The sequence below is a fragment of the Callorhinus ursinus genome, unplaced genomic scaffold, assembly GCF_003265705.2.
Source record: "Callorhinus ursinus isolate GAN/ISIS: 27379988/994484 unplaced genomic scaffold, GSC_fseal_2.0 scaffold16, whole genome shotgun sequence".
Classification (NCBI taxonomy): domain Eukaryota; kingdom Metazoa; phylum Chordata; class Mammalia; order Carnivora; family Otariidae; genus Callorhinus; species Callorhinus ursinus.
In genome coordinates, this window is record NW_027397078.1 from 11266488 (window position 1) to 11287624 (window position 21137).

At 40.5% G+C, this 21137-nt stretch overlaps 1 protein-coding gene across 3 annotated transcripts in view; it reads right to left on the minus strand.

Annotated features, from left to right (window-relative positions):
• The window catches only part of XK (X-linked Kx blood group antigen, Kell and VPS13A binding protein), a 44774-nt gene that overhangs the window by 13324 nt on the left and 10313 nt on the right, over positions 1-21137 (minus strand). Inside the window, exons 3-4 of one of the 3 annotated variants that reach the window (XM_073901929.1) lie at positions 19178-19240; positions 18743-18793 (exon numbers count right to left, since the gene is read on the minus strand). The exons of 1 other annotated variant lie outside the window; for it this stretch is intronic. In XM_073901929.1, the coding sequence (XP_073758030.1) occupies positions 18743-18793; positions 19178-19240 (114 nt within the window). The remainder of the gene's footprint in view (positions 1-18742; positions 18794-19177; positions 19241-21137) is intronic. One more of the 3 variants, XM_073901930.1, reaches the window with a different exon arrangement.

Genomic DNA, 21137 nt, shown 5'->3' on the forward strand with positions numbered 1-21137 from the left:
AAAGCTAAACATAGGCATTCCCTATGGCCCAGCAATTCTACTCCTGAGGATAGGCATTAACAGAGCTGCATATATATATATACTAAAAGGCAAGTACTAGGATCTTTTCAGCAGCATTATTCTTAATAATCCCAATCTGGAAATAATCTAAATATTAATCAAGAGAAGAATGTATCAATTCGCTGTGGTATATTCATACAATGGAATGCTACAAAACTACACTAAAGAACAAACTTGTACCACAAGCCACAACATAAATAACTCTCACAAAGACAGTGTTGAATGAAAGAAGCTAGGCCTGATTCTGTTTATATGGATTTTTTAAAAACAGGAAAAATTAATCTGTGATGTTGGAAGTCTGTTTTCTGCTTTTTACCCTTTGGTCAGGAGGCTTGGGAAAGTGATTGAGAAGGGGTATAGGGAGGCTTCTGGGAGTGCCAGGTACTCTTCTGTTTCTTGACCTGGACAGAGGGCTACATGGGCGCATTTACTTCCCACATATGACGAGTACAGTTTTCTGTATACCTTTTATACTTCAATAAAAATGTTTACTTAAATACATCTAGATGCACTACTACTATACTTACTAGGCACTTAATAAATGTCTATTAGACAGTATTTTTAATTTTTTTTAAAGATTGTATTTATTTATTTGACAGAGAGTGAGCAAGCACAAGCAGGGGGAGCATCAGGCAGAGGGAGAAGGAGAAGCAGACTCCCCGCTGAGCAGGGAGCCCGACGTGGGGCTTGAGCCCAGGACCCTGGGATTATGTCGCAAGCCGAAGACCGACGGTCGACGGTCAACCGACTGAGCCACCCTGGTGGCCCTAGATTACATTTTTAAAAGGCAAAAAAAACTACTCATTCATTACCGCAATGAAGTTGTTTCAGAAATAGTTTCCTTCTGTACGCTGGCAAAATGCCAAATAGAAAACACAGTTCAAACCCCTACTTAGCTCACTTTAGCAAAACCGGTTCTACAGACGTAACCAGAATGACACTCTAATGCTGTAAAGTACGTTTTAAAGTTCTAGTGATTAAGACCTTACTGTTACCAAAATCTCACTTGAATATCTGCCAGTTTACCAGATGTTTGATCAGAAATTGAGGACTTTCAATATGTATTTATATCCTGTTTAGTACTCAGAATTGTCAGAACAAATATTATGGTCCATCATTCATAGCATGCATGATGTGATTATTACTGTCTACAATCCCCAGAGATCCTGAATGATTTTGCTGTTTTTCTTCCCAAAATATTTTGATTTCTTGCCTAAGGAAACTGGATGATAAAATCTCCTTCAGCTCATCTATGTTCAAAAAAATTATTGTACTTTCACTTCATGCCAGGGACTAGTATAAACACTTTATAGGTACTAATCACTTCATCCTAACAAGTCTATAAAGTAAATACTCTTATTATCTTCATTATACAGATGAGAAAACAGATACACAAAGATGCTAAATAACTTCCCAGAAATCACTCAACTAGCAGAGTTAAAATCCAAACCTAAGCACTCTTGCTCTAGAGTCTTGGTCTTAACTAGTAGGCAATTCTGCCTAAATAAATATAATGAGGTCCATTTCCCTAGCAGTGGTCTTAGCTTCACTTTTCACCTCTTTTATCAATGGGAGGCAAGAAGCAGCAATCTGGTACCCCTGAAATTGCCCAGGGCCTCAAAGAGTGTGGCGAAAGCCCCCCCTCCGAGGATTTGAGGAGTTGTCCAATCCTTCCTTGCTTCCACTGAGCCCAAATTCCATACCTATTTTCTATTAACATGAGTATTCTCTACATAAAGACTTCCTGAAATCGTGCTGTCTTAGGCACCTGGGAGTGGGTAGACCTCAACTGCACTAAGCTGGTTTCTGGGAATCGCCTCCCAAGGCACAACAAATGAGAGGGAAAAAAGTGAGGCAGGCTCCTCTATCTGCCCTTCCAACTTCCTTATCACCCTGCCTCAGGCAGAGAGGAGAGGCGTCAGTGAGTTGAGCTACAGAAAAGCAAAGCCTTGCCCTCCATAGCCAGACAAAGGAATTTAGTACCTGACCCACGTGCAGGCCCCTATTATCAGGTTATCTAACAGCAGAATGGTAGCAGGAACACTCAGAACCCCAAGACATAAGTTCTACATTTTGCTACACCTTCTTAACTACGGCAAGACACCTCAAACCTTCTTAAAACACAGTTATGTATGTACAGTGAACTTCATAAATAATTCAGGCACGGCCACTTGACCCTCCACAGCTGAAATAATCTCTTCCATTTTCTGCCTTTGCCAACACTTGAGCCATAGACACTCACACAACTATGTGCACACACATCCTTACCTCCACTAGTCTTTTCAACTCCCACAATGATTCTCAGTATAATTTTCCTCCAAATCTATCTTCCCTTCCCTCTTTTCAAATGTTTTTTTATATTTCATCTTTTTTCTTTAAATTTTTTTGTTATGTTAATCAACACACATCATTAGTTTTTGATGTAGTGTTCCATGATTCACTGTTTGTGCATAACACCCAGTGCTCCACACAGAACGTGCCCTCTTTAATACCCATCACCAGGCTAACCCATCCCCCCAGCCCCCTCCCCTCCAGAACTCTCAGTTTGTTTTTCAGAGTCCATCATCTCTCATGGTTCGTCTCCCCCTCCGATTTCCCCCCCTTCATTCTTCCCCTCCTGCTTTTTTTTTCTTAACATATATTGCATTATTTGTTTCAGAGGTACAGATCTGTGATTCAACAGTCTTGCACAATTCACAGCGCTCACCCTAGCACATACCCTCCCCAATGTCTATCACCCAGCCACCCCATCCCTCCCACCCCCCACCACTCCAGCAACCCTCAGTTTATGTCCTGAGATTAAGAATTCCTCATATCAGTGAGGTCATATGATACATGTCTTTGACTGACTTATTTCACTCAGCGTAACACCCTCCAGTTCCATCCATGTCACTGCAAATGGCAAGATTTCGGGGATTTTTGATGGCTGCATAATATTCCAGTGTGTGTGTGTGTGTGTGTGTGTGTGTGTGTGTGTGTGTATGTGTGTGTGTGTGTGTGTGTATCACCTCTTCTTTATCCATTCGTCTGTCGATGGACATCTTGGCTCTTTCCATAGTTTGGCTATTGTGGACATTGCTGCTATAAACATTGGGGTGCATGTACCCCTTCGGATCCCTACATTTGTATCTTTGGGGTAAATACCCAGTAGTGCAATTGCTGGGTCGTAGGGTAGCTCTATTTTCAACTTTTTGAGGAACCTCCATACTGTTTTCCAGAGTGGCCGCACCAGCTTGCATTCCCACCAACAGTGTAGGAGGGTTCCCCTTTCTCCGCATCCCCACCAACATCTGTCGTTTCCTGACTTGTTAATTTTAGCCATTCTGACTGGTGTGAGGTGGTATCTCATGGAGGTTTCGATTTGGATTTCCCTGATGCAGAGCGATGTTGAGCACTTTTTCATGTGTCTGTTGGCCATCAGATGCTTTTCTGTTCTTATTTAATGCCCTTATTTTGTATGTGCTTATGGTTGTAAATGACAGGAAAACCTTTAGAAATATGTAGAATATAAATAACAAAAAATGGGTAAGTAAATGGCTTGGAATTTGCAAAGAAGACCTCAGTTCTTCTGTGTGTGACTATACCTGCTCAGGGCCCCCAATTCCAAGTTGTACTACCAAGACCTACTTTGCATCGATGTGGATGTGGAGTCAGAAGGTCCTGTGCTGCATTCTTCAAACACAGGCTCTAGAAAGAAACCTGCGAAGCTATATAAGCAGCACTGCCATCCTCCAGTGAATCCAAGCACAGCCTTGACAACATACTCTTACAGGGAGTAGGGGGAGGTCCTTCACACTGAGTAACATTAAGTAACTTCCACTGGCTTGTGGCCACAGAATCCAGAAAAGAAAATCGAAGCCTACACCCAGAGAGAAGCCAAGCCTGGATGAAAAGTTTTGGTGGTACACAAGAGCATTTTCTCCCCCCGTGCATTCAGAGGTGAGTTCAATCAATTTAGGAGCAATGGATATGAACCCACCCTCAAGTCTTCCAGACTTCATATTGTCATATACATTGACATACACCATTATATAATCACAGAGACCACTGTTTAGACTGCTATAACAGCTATGTATACTATACTGAATATAGCCGAGAAGGCTCTTTGATGCAGAAAAGTATTATATATACATTATCACTTCTTTGTTGGATTTGCAATGGCTAAATAAATTCATCTGGTTATAGGCTGCTGATGAGAGCATTGTGCAGTTCAAACACAGACAACTAACATAGAGCAGAGGTTTAAGCAACGTCCATATTGGAGCAAAGTCGATACAATACGCCTAAATCAACCTTAGGGTAAGAAGAAAACAAGCTGTAGTAATCTTTTACAGTTTTATTGTGGTATGATTGATATACAAAGAATGGTACATATTTAATGTGTACAATTTGATGAGTTTGGACATATGCAAGTAAAAATTTTTAGTAGCTAAAATTTAAAATAACCACTAACTTCATTGAGCCTATGTTTAACCAATTTTCCAACTACCCAATGCTCACTTTTAGGTAAGAGAGAAATATGTCTAATTCATACCCTTAATAGAATATAAGCTCAGCCAAAACACAGATCCTGTTTTGTTCACTGATGCCTGGCAACAAGTACAGTGCCTGGCACACAGTGGGTGTTCAATAGATATTTGTTGAAGTCAGGTGATAACAAAGATTTACTATTAAATAAAAAATCGTGTATTCAAGCCAGTATAACATATCTTCTTCGCTTACCAAACCATATGCTACAAACATGTTCCCAACAGTGTACCATCCTCAATCCTTTAAGAATGTTTCTAATACATATGGGATCTTCTCCAAAGAAAGGCAGAAGGATAACAAATATAAGGCTGAAAAGTACATGAGCAAAATAGGTTTCTGGAAGCCCTCTGTTTACCAGAAAACCAAACACCCAGAAATCTCCATTTCCTTTGGACTGTTTAACTGAGTTTCACGGCACATTTGTTCTGCCAGTCACTGTTATTTTAAAAGAGATCAGTTAACCAACTCTTTGTTCAGCATATTACTATCCTTTTTACTAAGCATTAACTAAAATAATTCAAATGCACTTCTAAAAGATTTAAAAATGAAGAAAACTTTGAAATCAAAGAATTAGCAAGTTTTCTAGATTCTTCCTAGATAATCCAGTGCCCTACTCACACACACATATGCACTTCCTTTAATTAACCCTGACATTTGGATCCTAGTCCACATCCACCAGAACAACTGTGGTTGTTCACAGAAGCAGAGAGTAACAACTGCATGTCCTTAAGGTCAACTCGAAGTAGCCAATTTTCCGAAGTTTTGAAGTCATGAATTTATTGTCTTACTTTTTCCTAAACACAATGAACATATGCCACTATAGTTATGAGACTTTAAATTTATGCTTAATATTATTTTCCCTAGAGAAAATTCTATTTCATTCTATCCACTGATTCCAAATTACTTTTAGGTCCCTTGAAGCACAATTAGAAATACCAGATCTAGCTTCCAATCTGAAGCACGCATTAAAAACTACTTATCTCTGGAAATATAAAGCTTGGCTCTCTAAATCTTTTTCAGTCTCCTACATGCTGAAAAACTGCAGAGTCAGCCTTAACAAAAAATCCAGAGATAAAAAAAAGGCCAGCGATACCAATGACTATTACCCACATTATAACACAGCTGTGGGAGCCAGTTTGACCCTTTCTACATGTTCCCCTTGCCCATCTGCAAATCTCCAGCCCTTAGCCAACCTGTTTCTCCCACTCAGGGTGATCTTTGACAGCAGAGGACGAGGAAGGATCGAGTATGTCACACTTGAGAAATAAAAATGTGAATTCAATTCACCTTTTTAAAAAAGTCTTTAGTATGTTCACATGCCTGTCACCAGGCCAAGTCCTATTCAACATGTGCTTAATTAAGGAGGTGTTTGTAGTAATGTATGAGGAATGCTATTATTTATGCATATTTTTCTCAAATTAAAGTTCTTATTTTATTTTATTATTTATTTTTTAAGATTTTATTTATTTATTTGACAGACACAGCGAGAGCAGGAACACAAGCAGGGGGAGTGGGAGAGGGAGAAGCAGGCTTCCCGCTGAGCAGGGAGCCCGATGTGGGACTCGATCCCAGGACCCTGGGATCATGACCTGAGCCGAAGGCAGACGCTTAACGACTGAGCCACCCAGGCGCCCTAAAGTTCTTATTTTAGGATAGTTTTAAAAGTAGACATACAAAGGCTGGTTCTTTGAAAAAAATCACAAAATTGATAAACTCCTAGCTGATCAAGGAAAAAAAAAAACAGAATATGAATTACCAATATCAGAAATGAGGTGCTATCACTACAGACATTAAACGTATTAAGGAAGTATTATTAATGTTTGCCAATAAATTCAGTAACTTAGGTGAAATGGACAAATTGCTGGAAAAATACAACTTAGCACAAGTGACACAAGATGAGATTAAAAATCTGAATAGCTGTCTATTAAGGAAATTAAATTCATTAGCAATACCTTCCCATGAAGAAAAATCAATTCATCACTGTTTTGCATCAAGACCAGAGAAGGAGCCAAAACACAGAATCCAAACTCACCTGAATCACCTTTTATAAGGTTAAAAATTTCATTAAATTAAAATCCATTAAAGTTACCAATGCTATACCAAAAAAAAAAAAAGTAGGCATATAACCCTTGCAGACTTGTCATCTAGTGTAGCTTCCCTAAAAGGGGACCCTCCATAAATAAACAATAATATAGTAAATTAACCTATAGTGAGCATCTTAACCAAGGGCCTATACCACATGCCAATGTTTTCTGCTTGTCTTATTTAATTTTCACAACAATCCCATGAAGCCTGTGTTGATAGATGCAGTTTATAAATTAAGAGACAAAAGGTCTCTGAGGTCAGCTCAGTTACACTATTCAATAATAGAACAGGCAATGAGCCCAAGCTCCTGACCTTAGTCCCAGAGGATTTAAACAAAGTGCCAGCTGTGTTTCAGCTTTGAGGTTGCCCAGAATGAGAATGCCCCCTGAATTTCCCAGCACCGATGCCCCAGAGCTGTGGGGAAACCTCCAGCAAGAATATAACACTGTTTGGGCTCAGAGCTCCCCAATCCCGAGCTGCCCCATAGGATCTTCATGTGTCTTGACCATCTAGGTTTCTCAATGAGCTCCCGGATCTCTTCATGGAAATTTAATTCAGGGCCAACAAAACGGAAGGAGGAGGGAAGGAAAAGAAAGAAAAGGGAAGTGAGAAGAGAGGAAAGGAATAAAACAGCCTCTGTAACATTTTAAAGCACTTTCAAATCCAGTATCTGCCTTGTCCTCCTACCCTAAGAAGGTAGGCAAAACAGTCATTGTCACTTCTTCATAAAAGAAACTGAGATCTAGGAGGCCATATAAAATCAAAAGGAGAATGGAAAAATAGTGTTAGACTCATACGGTAGAACAAGGGTTGGCAAACTGGGTCCTATTTTTGTACAGCCCAAGAGCTAAGAATGTTTTGTACATTTTTAAAGGGTCGGGAAAACAAACAAAAACAAAGAATAAGTGACACAGACCATGATGGCCTGCAAAATCTAAGGTATTTACCATCTGTCCCTTTACAGAAAATTGTTGCCTGCAACAGAACACTTCTAAGTCACACATACAAGATAAACTAGCACTACATTCATCAGCATGCATGATTCTCGAAATATTAATTATGTGGAGCAAAAATGCAAATTTCAAGATGATGTTTGCAGCATGATAAAGATTAAAGATCTACAAAATCAATGTATGGTTTTTATGGATACAGTACAAATGCAATTAAGTTATAAATCCTGCATGAGAACGATAAATTCTGAAATCATGACAAGGGTCACAGGGTGCCCCAATTATACTAATATGTTATTTCTGAAAGAGGAAAAAAAGATAATTCTGAAGCAAACATGTCATGTGAATATCTGATAAAGTACACAAGGAGGTATGTGGGTGTTTGTTATATTATTCTCTACTCCTAATCCTGTCTATATGCTTTAATATTTTACAATACCAACATTTTGAGTTAATGTACAAAGAAAAAAATATCTGCACTTAATAAGTGGGCGGATAGTGCAGACACTGTGTGTGGTTTTTAGCAGACCGCAGAGAAACTTCAAAAAAGCCCTCCTTGTGGGCAAGTCACAGAAAGCTCATATGCTAATATGAGTGCAGTTGGATGGATTTGCAACTGGATAAGCAATTTGTACTCATACTCTTCACTACTTCCATTCAGGCGAAAGGGCATTTATCAAGGAGCTTGAGGCTGTGGCTTTGGGGCTGTCCTAGTCTCACATTCTTGTCAACTACTGAAGACGTCCGAGTATACCTAGGACAAAACTGGGAACACAAGAGCATCATGATTCAAAATGATCTCGACAGGCTGATACCCTGGGCGTGAATCCAAGAAAAGGGAATAGAACAAGAAAAAATATCAAGCCCTACCTTTATATATTTAAAAATACACTGTACAGGTACAGAATGGTAAATGTTGGCTTAGCCGGTCTCAGTATGACCAAAAAAAAAAAAAAAAAAAACAAAAAAAAAAACCTGGGAGAATTTATATCCATCCATAGAAACCAACTGTACCATTCAGCTCCTCCCAAAGCTACATTTGGGCACATAAAATCACAGAGTTCAGAGTAAAGCCAAAAAATAAAATAAAATAAAACATAGGCCCACTGTTATCAGCTTTTGTGGAATAAGTCTGCAACATCCCATGCAATTACGAATGCCATGTTTTAAGAAAAAAAGTGACAAGCCAGATTTTATGTCAAGTACAGTAACCTTGATAGCTACAAAGCATTCCATTAGAGAAATGACTGGAAGATCTGGAGAACAGAAAAGAAAAAGGAGACAAGATAGTTGTGAATATTTGGAGGTCTGCCATGAAGGGAGAGTGGATGTGTTAGTGCTGCTTTAGTGGGAAAAAAATCAGGTCTAACCATTAGGCTGAAGATTAAAGGAGGCTGATTTCCATATAATACAAGTGAAAAATCTCTACTTAGTGTCAGCTTGGTGCGGTATTAGCATGAAAGGGATTTATTCCCGCCGCCCCCCCCCCTCCGCCCCACAGTCTCCTCTCAACTGTGCTCTGCGGAAACAGAATGTGGAAGAAGTGACAGTGTCCCAGTTCTGAGCCTACATCACAAGAGGCTCTGCAGCCTGCATGCTTTGACTCTTCCCAGAGCCCTGCAACCAGCAGGCTAGTCTGCTGCGGGAGTAGAGCTCCTGTAAGTGAGCCATTCCAAGTGCAGTCATCCTAGATCAGTCATTCCCCAGTGACCCAAGATCAGCCTGGCTGGCCCAGACCAGAACTGCCTGGGTGACCTGTAGACTTATGAGCAATAATAAATGTCTTGGGTGATCTGTAACTTACAATAGCTAGCTGATATCAAGGAGACCTCTTGTCCCCTTTCCTGACATATGGTACCTTGGCCTCTACTCACCCCAGGCTATTCCCTCAGGTCTCTCACCTTCAGAAATCTATAAATGATAATCAGGCCTGTCTTTACGCTTGTGAATACTCCCAAACTCCAGGGTACACACACTGAACTATTTCAGGAGAACAGCAGTGGGGTGGGCCTGTGGGTTCCCAGCTTAGAAGATAGGAAATAAAGTGCTTGGATACCCATGTTGTGAGCACTCTTCATCTTGAAATCCCACTTTAGGTGGCTTAAGTGAGGGAGTAGCCTCTTACCACATATATTATGGAAGCCCCTATTCTCTTACCCTTTCCCTCAGGTATGTCCTTATAGAGTCTGAGGGTGGGGACTGGGGTTGATTGTGACAGGGCTGGTTTGTCACACTTGGAAAATCTTGAAGAAAGGAATCTCACCAATTCTTAGTGGCTTTTCTTTTTTTTTTTTTTCTGAATGTGGCACATACAGCTAGCTCCTGGGCCTGATGTCTTCTGGGGGAAAAGGAAAGATCCCACTTAACTTATTATACAAGAACATACTAACAAGAAAGTTTTATCAATGGAACGGTGCCTTTTGAGTACTGAGAGCTCTACTGCTAAATATAACCAAGCAGAGGCTGGTGGACCACCTTTAAGGGACACCAAAGAAGGGATTTCTACATAGAGTACAAAGTCAGACATGATGACTTCTTAAATCCTTTCTACCTCTTAACATTCTCCATCTCCATGAGAAGCAGTGTTGGCTAAAAGACTAGCAAAGGGCCAAGCATCCAAAATCCTGGGTTTCAGTCTTAGATTTGGGCCCTTAAACTTCCTGAACCTTGGTGTTACAGATACGATGGGCCTCCCACTTAACTGGTATCCTTCCTCCATTCTTCCTTGAAGGCAGAACTCTAATTCTGATTACATGCTCACCCTCCCACATGTTAAAGGAAGATGCTCACAGGTTTGGCCCCTGGGATAAAGCCAGATTTCTGTAGACCAGTCTCCTACAATTTTTTGTTGCAAATGGAAAAAATTACATTTGCATGGTATATTCACTGGGTTAAGTAGATGAAGTTATCTATCTATTCCAGGCCCTACCCAGCTGCTCTTTAGGGACAAGGGCATCTGTAACTCTCTATTACTGTGGCTAGGGACAGGTGTAGCCTGACCTCTGTCTGGCCAATGAAACCCGAGGAGAATTCTGCTGAATGAAAAGGTGTTCCTCCCCAATAAAAAAAAAAAAAAGCACACAGGAAGAAACCTCTCTCTTCTCCCTGACTTGGTCATGCCTACATGTGATGTCTAGACCTATAACAACCTGTAGATGTTTTAAAACACGGCGCCCAAATTCATTGATATTCTTTCCACTGAGAAGTAGAGTCTGTGTCTCCTTCTTCTTGAATCTGAGATCTAGTGACTAATATGGCAAAAATGACTCTGCCAGTTTCTGGGGGAACATATTAAGAAACAGAAAACTTCCACTGTATGTCTCTTAAAACAGTCACTCTTAAGACCTAGCTGCCAGACACTGGGGAGCGTATGTGCTATGGTGAGCGCTGTGACCTGTGCAAGACTGTTGAATCACAGACCTGTACCTCTGAAACAAATAATACATTATATGTTAAAAAAAAAAAAAAAGAAGAAGAAGAAGAAGGCAGCAGGAAGGGAAAACTGAAGGGGGGGAATCGGAGGGGGAGACGAACCATGAGAGATGATGGACTCTGAGAAACAAACTGAGGGTTCTAGAGGGGAGGGGGTGGGGGGATGGGTTAGCCTGGTGATGGGTATTAAAGAGGACACGTACTGAATGGAGCACTGGGTGTTATATGCAAACAATGAATCATTGAACACTACGTCACATTGAACACTACGTCAAAAACTAATAATGTAATGTATGGTGATTAACATAATAAAAAACGACCTAGCTGCCACGCTGTGAAGGAGCCAAGGAGAGGCCCATGGAAAAGAACTAAGGCCTCCGCCCTCAGTCCCAGCTAAGCAACCAACAGGAAACAGAGTACCAAACTGCCAGCCATGTGAGTAAGCCCTTGGAAGTGGATTTTCTAGGCTTCAGTCAAACTGCTCCAGCTGACGCCACATGAGGCAGAGATAAGCTGACCCTGTGGAGATCTGCCCAAATTATAAATTCATGGGCAAAAGAAACGACTGTTGTTATTTTAAGTCACTAAGTTTTGTGGCGGTTTACTACACAGCAATATATTATGAATATACAGTCCTCTTGCAATCACGAGGGGAAACAAACACAAAGATGGAAAATGTCTAGGTCCTTGATGGACACTGTTGTGCCGATAAATCAGCCAACCATGGGATCATTCTGCCTCTGATGTTATTATATGAGGTGATATATATTATATATTTTTTTAATTTTTATATTTTTATTTATTTTGAAGCCACTTTTAGTTGGGACTTCTATCACTTGCAATTGCAATGTCTTAAATGATACCCTTTGCCTTTCCATCTATAAAAATGAAATTAATACGATTGCCATGCTCTTTAGTTTTCATCATTCACTGACTATATATTGAGAACCCATACGTGCCAAACTGGGTATGCACAAATGAGTAAGACCAAGACCCATGGCTAGACCAGTATCAGGCCTGACCACTCTCCCCACCCCCAACAAAAACTAATAAACATTCATTGAGGAAGCATGAAAAACACAGATAAGTGGAAAGAAGAAAAAATAACCCATGACCTCACTATCTCAAGACAACTAACATTTCAGTGTATTTCCTTTGAGACTCCTTTTGATGTTTTCTATTTTGTGTATGCATGTGCATGTGAGTGTGTGTGTGCACACATGCAAAAAACTGAGATGCTGTGGCAGAAACTTATAAAAAGCACTACATACAAACACACACACACAAAGCACTACACACACACACACAGCTATCCTTCAACATCCCTTCCATGTGCCTCTAAGAATGTACAAATTATAACTATTATCTTTAGATTAGTTCATAAAACACAGCTGGTCCTAGAAATAGGTGATACATTAAGGAAGTTTTTTTCTGAAGCTAGACAGTGTGTCTGGCCAAGGTACATCTCTGGGAAGTGACCTGATTAAAATGAAGGCAATTATATCAGGTTACCAAAGTTCAAAGAACTGTATTATACAATTAGACCGATGAACCCTAGCCTCTTCAGCCTTTCCCCAAATATGGCAGAAGTGAAACAGCAGGGATGAGTTATAAACACCTCTGAAATCACTAACTGAAACATCCTATGCTAACCACCACCTTCTACCCATTCATCTCACTTGTCTAAGAACTACTACAACTGTTTTTTTATATTCTTATCAAGCACTCACATCAAATGAACCCTCTATTTCCCCCCATCCAGTTAAGAATCTTTGGTGCACAACTTCATTCATTCTCTTGCACAAACCTCAAACACACCTGCCCCTCCGTTCTTCTGCAGCCTGTGACAGAACTTGTACCCGGGAGGAATCTAGCTGCCTTTTCCACAGCTGCACGTGTCTGGCCTGCTGTGGTTTAAATTACCACCTCCATTCAGATGACTACTCTCAAGCAGCAGAGCCTGAGGCAAGCATTGGGATGCAGGGGGATCATCTGGGATATAAGCCTAGGAAGCAAAGTGAAGGAGTGAAGGCAGCAGGGCTAATAAAGACTACATGAAGCTGGTTACCACTGTGGCAAGCAGGGCTCATTGTCTCTGGGGATCCACAGAGGACTGTAACACTTGGACCCCAAATTATCCATCTTAAGGACAGAGGCTAAGGCTATATCCATAGACTACCATCTCCTTTAGTTTGCAGGTGGCCTCGTGAGTGGTCCCTCACAATTCTCATCTATACTTGAACTGCATTCTCTGGCATAGGAGAAAACCCGGAAGCAGGAAAAAAGAGAAATACCAGTGTGCTGGGACTCGTAGTTGATGTGGGATGCTGGCAATGCATGTGGAACTCTTCCCCACAGCTGCACTGAAATCGAGAGGGCCAAGGAAAAGTGGCTCAGAATATCCAAGAACCTGCTATGGGCCCCAAATTTAGCTTTCCAGGCTATATATCCATTCTTACTTACAAACTAAATCTTCAAACTCTATGATGATGCCCCACAGACACTTCCAACTCAAAATGAGAGAAACTGAGAGGAGTCAGAAGCATACCCATGGAGTCAAACTCTTTAATAGCACTGCTGATGACAGCAGCATGGGGCCCCCTCAACTGTGAGTGGGCTTGCCAGTGAATGAGGCTATGACGGTCCTCGCCAGGCTCTAGAACACCGACATCAGGAATTCTTCCTGAATTGGGACATGTCATCAATTAGACAGATTGTCCCATCCCTAAGGAAGTGGTAGAGCTCAAGGTCTGGCACTGCCTTCTCCACATACTGTGAGGCGATGGTCATGGGCCTTGTTGCTTGCCAGCTCCAGGATACAGGCTGTCAGCTCACTGATACACACACAAAGTGCATGGTCCAGTGGAGGCTCAATGGTCTCTCCTCCCATAGTGTAATAAAACCAGTTTTATTCCCAAGGACATCTTTATTTCAATGTTCCTAATCAACATTCCTTTGTTCTCTTTTGAAGTGGTTTTTAACACCTGTCCATTTCTTCGTAAGTAATAAAATCTTTCAACATGTATCCATATCTATATGAGTGACATGATTTCATCTTTTGAAAAATATCTTTTCACTGCTTTGAAACTCACAATGAGATGCCCGGTAGGTTCACCTGTCAGAACCAGGTAAATGGTTCATGGAGAATGTACCTCATGTACAGTTAAAGCTCAGGAGTGTCCTTTCTTGGTTCTCCTATCTGAAGCCAAAGTGCCAACAGAACTGTGTTCACTCTGCCTTTTTCTGTCTTTTAAAAAATTGCCTCATACTAATGTATTTCTGTTTTGTTTTCGTTCATTTATGGCCATTAAGTTATTCCCCATGGTTGGCAGAAATGGATGGGAATTTGGATTGTGGATCTGACCATCTGGAGATCTCTTTACATGGACTCATGGTTTATAGAGATCTAGCCCCTGCTGGGTGAGAGGAAACAAGAGAATCTGGCTTGTCAGTCTTTTTGTTTATTTGTCTATTTTTAAGCTTAAATCAATTCAGAATTTCATGCCCTTTGGGAGGGAAATAGCTTTTTGAAATCTGGACTGGGAAGATTTTGTTTCTGTGTTTACCGTTGACCCATGGCTAAAATTGTAAAATTGAAGCTGTTTCTCTGGAGCTGTATGTCTCCACATCTGTAATTCAGAAATGCCTTCACCTCTGATTGTGCGTAACATTTTCTTACCTTGCAATGGTATTAATATATTAGATTATAAAGTCTCTTTCTTAATTTAAAGGAGCTCTGTTCTGAGTGGCATACGTAGATAAGTAATTGCTTATATAAATGGAATATAACAAAAATTTTCTAAAATACAGAAATTAAATATTTTAAATGTGCTAAATTTAAAATATATATTTTAAGAATTCAAATTTATATGGAATTTATGTAAATCTTTGACAATTTCAACTAGTACAACATTTGGGGTTTAATGAAAACTACTATGTTTTCTCATATATATATTTCTGTGAAATATAATACAAGAATACATTTTTATGCCTCTTGGGTATGTTTTTGCTAAACTTACACAGGTTTATAATCAAATGGGCTAGAATTACCTACTGAATGTTTAAGATTACAAAAATATCAATTTATGTTTAAGCAAATTGAATCATTGTTCTGACGAACATGTATTTCCACAGTAATGAGGTTTTGTAGTATGTCACCTTGAAAGTGTTTCCAAAATCTTTAGATAACTGAAGACCTCTAACCGATATTATGAAACAGTAGACACAGAATGGACACTTAGATCATTTCTAAGTAAGAATACTAAAACATTCATTACTAAGCGTAATTTTAGTTTATATACTTTTGCTTATTTGTATATGCTACAAAGAGGCTATATCTTTGGGTTTGTAGATGAATGTGTTCATTTCTGCCACGTCGTGAAATGTATAAGGGAATCGTGTAGCTGAATAAAAGCTAGGTTGAGTGTATTCATGAGCTCTGCTAAAATGACAGAAATTCACAATTATCCACCCCCTAGTTTCCTCTGTGAAATGCGAGTGCTTAAACGTTATAAGTAATAAATATGAATGAGACTATATGTGACTGAGACTCTACTAGGAGTCTCAAGATAATGAGACATGGTTATTTTTTTTTTTATTTAAGTGCCAAAAAGAGAATGTTTCTGTCTGAAGTAAAATCACTTGTTCCAGAATTTCCTATGGCTGCTGTAACAAATTACCACAAATCTGGGGGCTTAAAACAATACACATTTGTTCTCTTACAGTTCTGGTAGTCAGAAGTCTGAAGTCAGGTTCACTGGGCTGCAATCAAGGTGTCAGTAGGGCCCTGCTCCCTCCAGAGGCCCTAGAGTAGAGAATCCCTTTCATGGCCTTTTCTAGCTTCTAGAGCTGGATTCCTTGCATCCCTTGCCTGGTGGCCCTTTCCTCCAGCTTCAAAGCCAGCAATCCTCACATTATCTTCTTCCTCTGTTAAAAAAGGTCCTCCTGCCTCTCCTTTATAAGGACATTTGTGATGACATTAAGGGCCCACCAATGTCATTCACAGGTTTTAGGGATTAGAACCTGAATATCTTCAGGGTCCTTATTCAAGCTCCCACCTCACCTTCTGTGTAATCTGTCCAAATAGCAGAGATTCCATATCTCACCACAGTAACACCTTCTTATGACTTTATCATGCCCTTGATTATTCCCTTTAAAATAAACCTGCATTTACAAATGTGTTAGTGATTTTGGTATGTTTAAATATTGTATTGTTACTTTATTTAATAAATAGCCAAGCTACAAACATTCATGTACTCAGGCAGGCACCCATGATCCCATCTTAGGTCTCAAATCTCCTGGGAAACTTCAATTTTACTTTCCAACACTGAATCCAAAACGAAAAATGAAATAAAACTTAACAACACCTTTTGTACTCAAAACTGTCTTTGAGATTTCCTGAGGTCCCTAAAAAGTCAAGAAGATTGTTTTTTTACCTTATAAAAAATTAGAAAAAAATAGCTCAATTTGTTATGTTAGTATTGATTAGTTGCATAAGAAAAAGTCAAATCAAAAGAGGTATTCAGCCTTCCACAGATTAAAGTTGAATAGGTAAAATATTAAGAATATCAATATTTCAGTTCTATGCTATATGCAGAGTTCCTAGATTTTTGTCAGCACCCTTATTGTCTATTGTATGTTTCTTTTTTAAAAAGATTTTGTTTATTTATGTGACAGAGAGCTAGACAGCACAAGCAGGGGGAGAGGGAGAAGCAGGCTCCCCACTGAGCAGGGAGCCCAATGCAGGACTCAATCCCAGGACCCTGGGATCATGACCTGAGCCTAAGGCAGACACTTAACAACTGAGCCACCCAGGTGCCCCTATTCTATGTTTCTAATGCCGGAGTCCTGCTGTTCCTTTCCCTGATGCTATCAGGCAACAAGCTGCAGCTCCCCATTAGCCACATGGACCTCCTACTGAAAAAACAGGTCACTAAATTCAGCGCCTGAGCTCATGATTCCTGTTTTCCTCACTGGCATTCTCGAGTACCTGATGGCCAACATCCTGGAGCTGGCAGGCCAGGAGGCCCCGAACAACCGCAAAATCGCATCACCCCAGAACAAGTGCAGAGGGCCCTGGGCAACAACCAGCACCTGAGCCGCCTCTTTGAGGATAACACCTACTCTCGGGTGGAAGCCATGCCCCAACCCAGGGAGTGGTGAGGCCCGGGTACCAGAGCCCACAGCCTCATCTAGTCCCCAATGCTGCGCATAGATGAGGGAGGCCTGCTCTTCTGTCAGCAAAAGCCATTAAAGGATTTAAATCCAGGGCTGTTCTTCTGACTGTTCTCTATTTCTGTCCTTCTGAGAGGGAGATGTCTGTCAGACATTCTCTCCCCTACAACCAGCTACTCCCTTTGGAGTAGCCTATGATTTTGAATGTTAGGGAAACAACAGGGTTTCCTTCCAGCAGAGACAAAATTAAAAATGGTCCTTATGTCCAAAATTTATTTGATGCTATACTCCTGCCAGGACCTATAGGCTATTATGAAAGTCCCTGGTCATTTTAAGTCAGACTCTCTGGAAGCCAAAGGAAACCACCTTGCTGATATCTGCAAAAACAGCGCTTTTATGGGATCCAAAGACCAAACCTCTGTCGTGGTCCAGAAAACTGCTTCCCCTAGTGACAACCCAAGAGAATTAGCTAGGGGAATACAACAATTGGCCCCTGAAAAGGAAAAACAAAATTGGAAATCTTAAGGCTATTGGTGTCATGAAGAACAGAAACTTGGTTTGGACCCAATAACAAACCAGTCCTGCCAGAAAATTTAAAACTTCCATGTTAACTACCATATGTGAATTCAATCACTGATTAATAAAATAACAATCATGAATCAATATCGGTGGGGAAATGCTGACAAGACCACAAAACGCACTTATCTTCCTTGCTCCATATGCCCTAAATTTAACCCAGGGAAACCTACCCGTACTGTCCCGGACATTTTAATTTGCCCCGGGGACCACTCATATTTGGCAAACGGATTTCGTACAATTGCTCCCATCTACTGGACAGAAGTACATTCTGGTAATGGTTTGCATGTTTTCAGATTGGACTGAAGCTTTCCCATGTAGCTAGGCAATTGCTTCTTCTGCGCCTAAATTCCTATTAGAAAAGATTATGTCCACTTGGGGAATCCCCTTTGAACTTCATAGTGATTGGAGAACCCATTATAGGGGTCAAATACTTCGGTAAGTCCATGCTGCCTGGCCAGATCAGCAGCTGTGTCGCTGCGTTACCGTCCTCAGTCTTCAGGACTGGTCAAATGTACAAATGGAATTACTAAACTCAATTAGCTAAATCAGCTGAAATCTTCCAAATACCCTGGTCAAAAGCATTACTGCTGGTTCTTCTAAGCCTTAGATCTACTCTCTTCAGGATACATAAACTTTTGCCTTTTGAAATAATTACAGAATGGCCAATACGCTCAGCCCCCACTTCTTTTGACCCACAACTAGTAAGGGGGGGGGGGTAGGGAGATATACTTCACTTTTGCAAAGGACTGATCAAGTCCATAGAAAATAATCACACTCTGGTAGAACAACCTTTCCACAATGAGCTCCTGGGAAACCAAGACATCAAAAATCACACCTTACAGTCTGGATGTTTCATCTATTGGAAAAGACATCTCCAAACAGACTCCCTTCAACCTCACTGGAAAGGCCCCCACCAGGTGTTGTTAACTAACCTCTGAGCAGCCAAACTTCAAGGAATAGATTCCTGGATTTATGTGTCTCATCTGGAAAAAAAAAAAAGCCCCCAAATCTGAATGGACTGGCACACCATCTGGTGACTGAACAATGAAAATTTCTAGTAACTGAAGCAGGTGACATCAGAAGTAGACAGTCTACCCAAGATGTATAGACCAGGCCTGTACTGAGTTTGTTTTCCCTTCTCACCCTGTGTTTAATCTTGTCATTCAGGTCTTCAGTCGTTTCTTCCCTAGTTTTCCTACTATCCTTTACTCTAGCTTTAACGCATCCTTTTAGCTCCACCTTACAAAAACTCTCTGATTCTGCTAAACTTACTGATTTCTGGATTTGTGCCAGAGTAAATAATACTCATGATGATGAACCTAGATTGGTGGCCTGGCCACTATCTTTAGAAGGATGGCAAAACCTACCTGACAAAGGTGTAGGATCTTCCTTTGGTACCTCTGAAACCACACATCTTCCCACCTGGAAAACTGGCACAAAATATTATGGTTTTCCACTGGGTACCCCCCACTCATAAAGCAATATTCTCACTCAGGTCTGGACTCTTACCCAAAAATCTTTCTTTTAGAAAAAATAATGGAGGGGCGCCTGGGTGGCTCAGTCGTTAAGCGTCTGCCTTCGGCTCAGGTCATGGTCCCAGGGCCCTGGGATCGAGCCCCGCGTCGGGCTCCCTGCTCCGCGGGAAGCCTGCTTCTCCCTCTCCCACTCCCCCTGCTTGTGTTCCCTCTCTCGCTGTGTCTCTCTCTGTCAAATAAATAAGTAAAATCTTTAAAAAAAAATAAAATAAAATAAAAAATAAAAAAAATAATGGAAATGGCAAAACTCTAGGGTATCTCCCAGTAAATATCTGTAACTATACTATTTTATAGAACCTAGATGAACATGAATTCACTCCCTTTTGGAATCCAGAAGACTCTATCGTCTTCCCTATGGTGGGGCAATAGAAATGCAATAAGATGGGAAAATTGGAAGCTAATGTACTCCCATTCAATGGTACTTCACTGGGGACTGACCAAATATCTGGCAAAAGATGGAAACTTAATTCAACTCAGTTTTTTCCTAGAGATCTCCCAGACCTCAACCAAAATCTTAACTTATACTAGATCAGCTCATTTGTTACCTCAGATCTATAGAAATTTAGTGCTCACATAATCATTCCCATAATACTAGTAAAACAGATTATCATGCGCTCTGTATAATAATGATTACATTTCTGATTATGAGATCTTTTCTTTCATTCCAGGGGAAAGAATCTGGGCAAAAGGACCCAATTATGCCTCATCCTTAGAAGACAGTGGGGACTTCTTTTTATGTGGAAGAAACATGTTCTACACTATCCCTCAACTAAAAGGGATGTGGAGGGGTTGTTGCCTTACCCCTGATACTGAAATTAGAAAAACCCTTCCCACTTCTGCTTATATACCTAACATAGGGTCTTTCTCCTATCAACTTAAATGGATACCTCGCAGGGCACCTGGGTGGCTCAGATGGTTAAGCGTCTGCCTTCAGCTCGGGTCATGATCCCAGGGTCCTGGGATCGAGTCCCACATCAGGCTCCCTGCTCCTTGGGAGCCTGCTTCTCCCTCTGCTTCTCTCTCTCTCTCTCTCTGTCTCTCATGAATAAATAAATAAATAAATCTTTAAAAACAAAAAATGGATACCTCGGAACTGGGAAGGTTATAATTATGGCTGGATACCTATATATAACCCTACAGTGGACAGAAAAATTTGGGGCCTGCTTTCACCAGAGCCTTTCTTCCTTGGGTTGAAGTAGTGAAAATTAAAAACAAAAAACAAACAAAAAACACCATTCGCAATCTTTCTATAGTTATGTCCACCATTTTAAATGCTTCCATCTAAGCCTTTGCATATCAGCAGACCCAGATCGATAGCCTTGCAGAAGTAGTTCTAGAAAACTGCAGGGCCCTAAACCTCCTCTCTGCTCAGCAGAGGGAACCTGTGTCCCACTCAGAGAAGAAAGTTGTCTTTAAGTCGGGGAAAATAACACAAGAACTAAAAATAATGAAGGACAATATCAAGCTGCTAGCTGAAGCTGGCCAACCTCCCAGAACTCAGGACACTTTTTATCTATTAAACATGGGCAGTTAGGGAAACTGGTAAGTGCATTTCAATCACTAGCTATCATTGGGCTTTTCATCCTCAGTTTAATCTTTTTAATTAAATTTCTTCTGTTTTGTATTAATAAGCAGATGTCTTCTTCCCAAATGTATGTATAAAATAAAATCCTTTTCCTTTGAAAAGCTTTTCCTGAAACTCAAATAATCATGGAAACTAAGCCATCCACCTTAAAGGGACATACCTGAGATTATTCATTTTTCAATCCTCTTATTGTTCAAATGAGGCCAT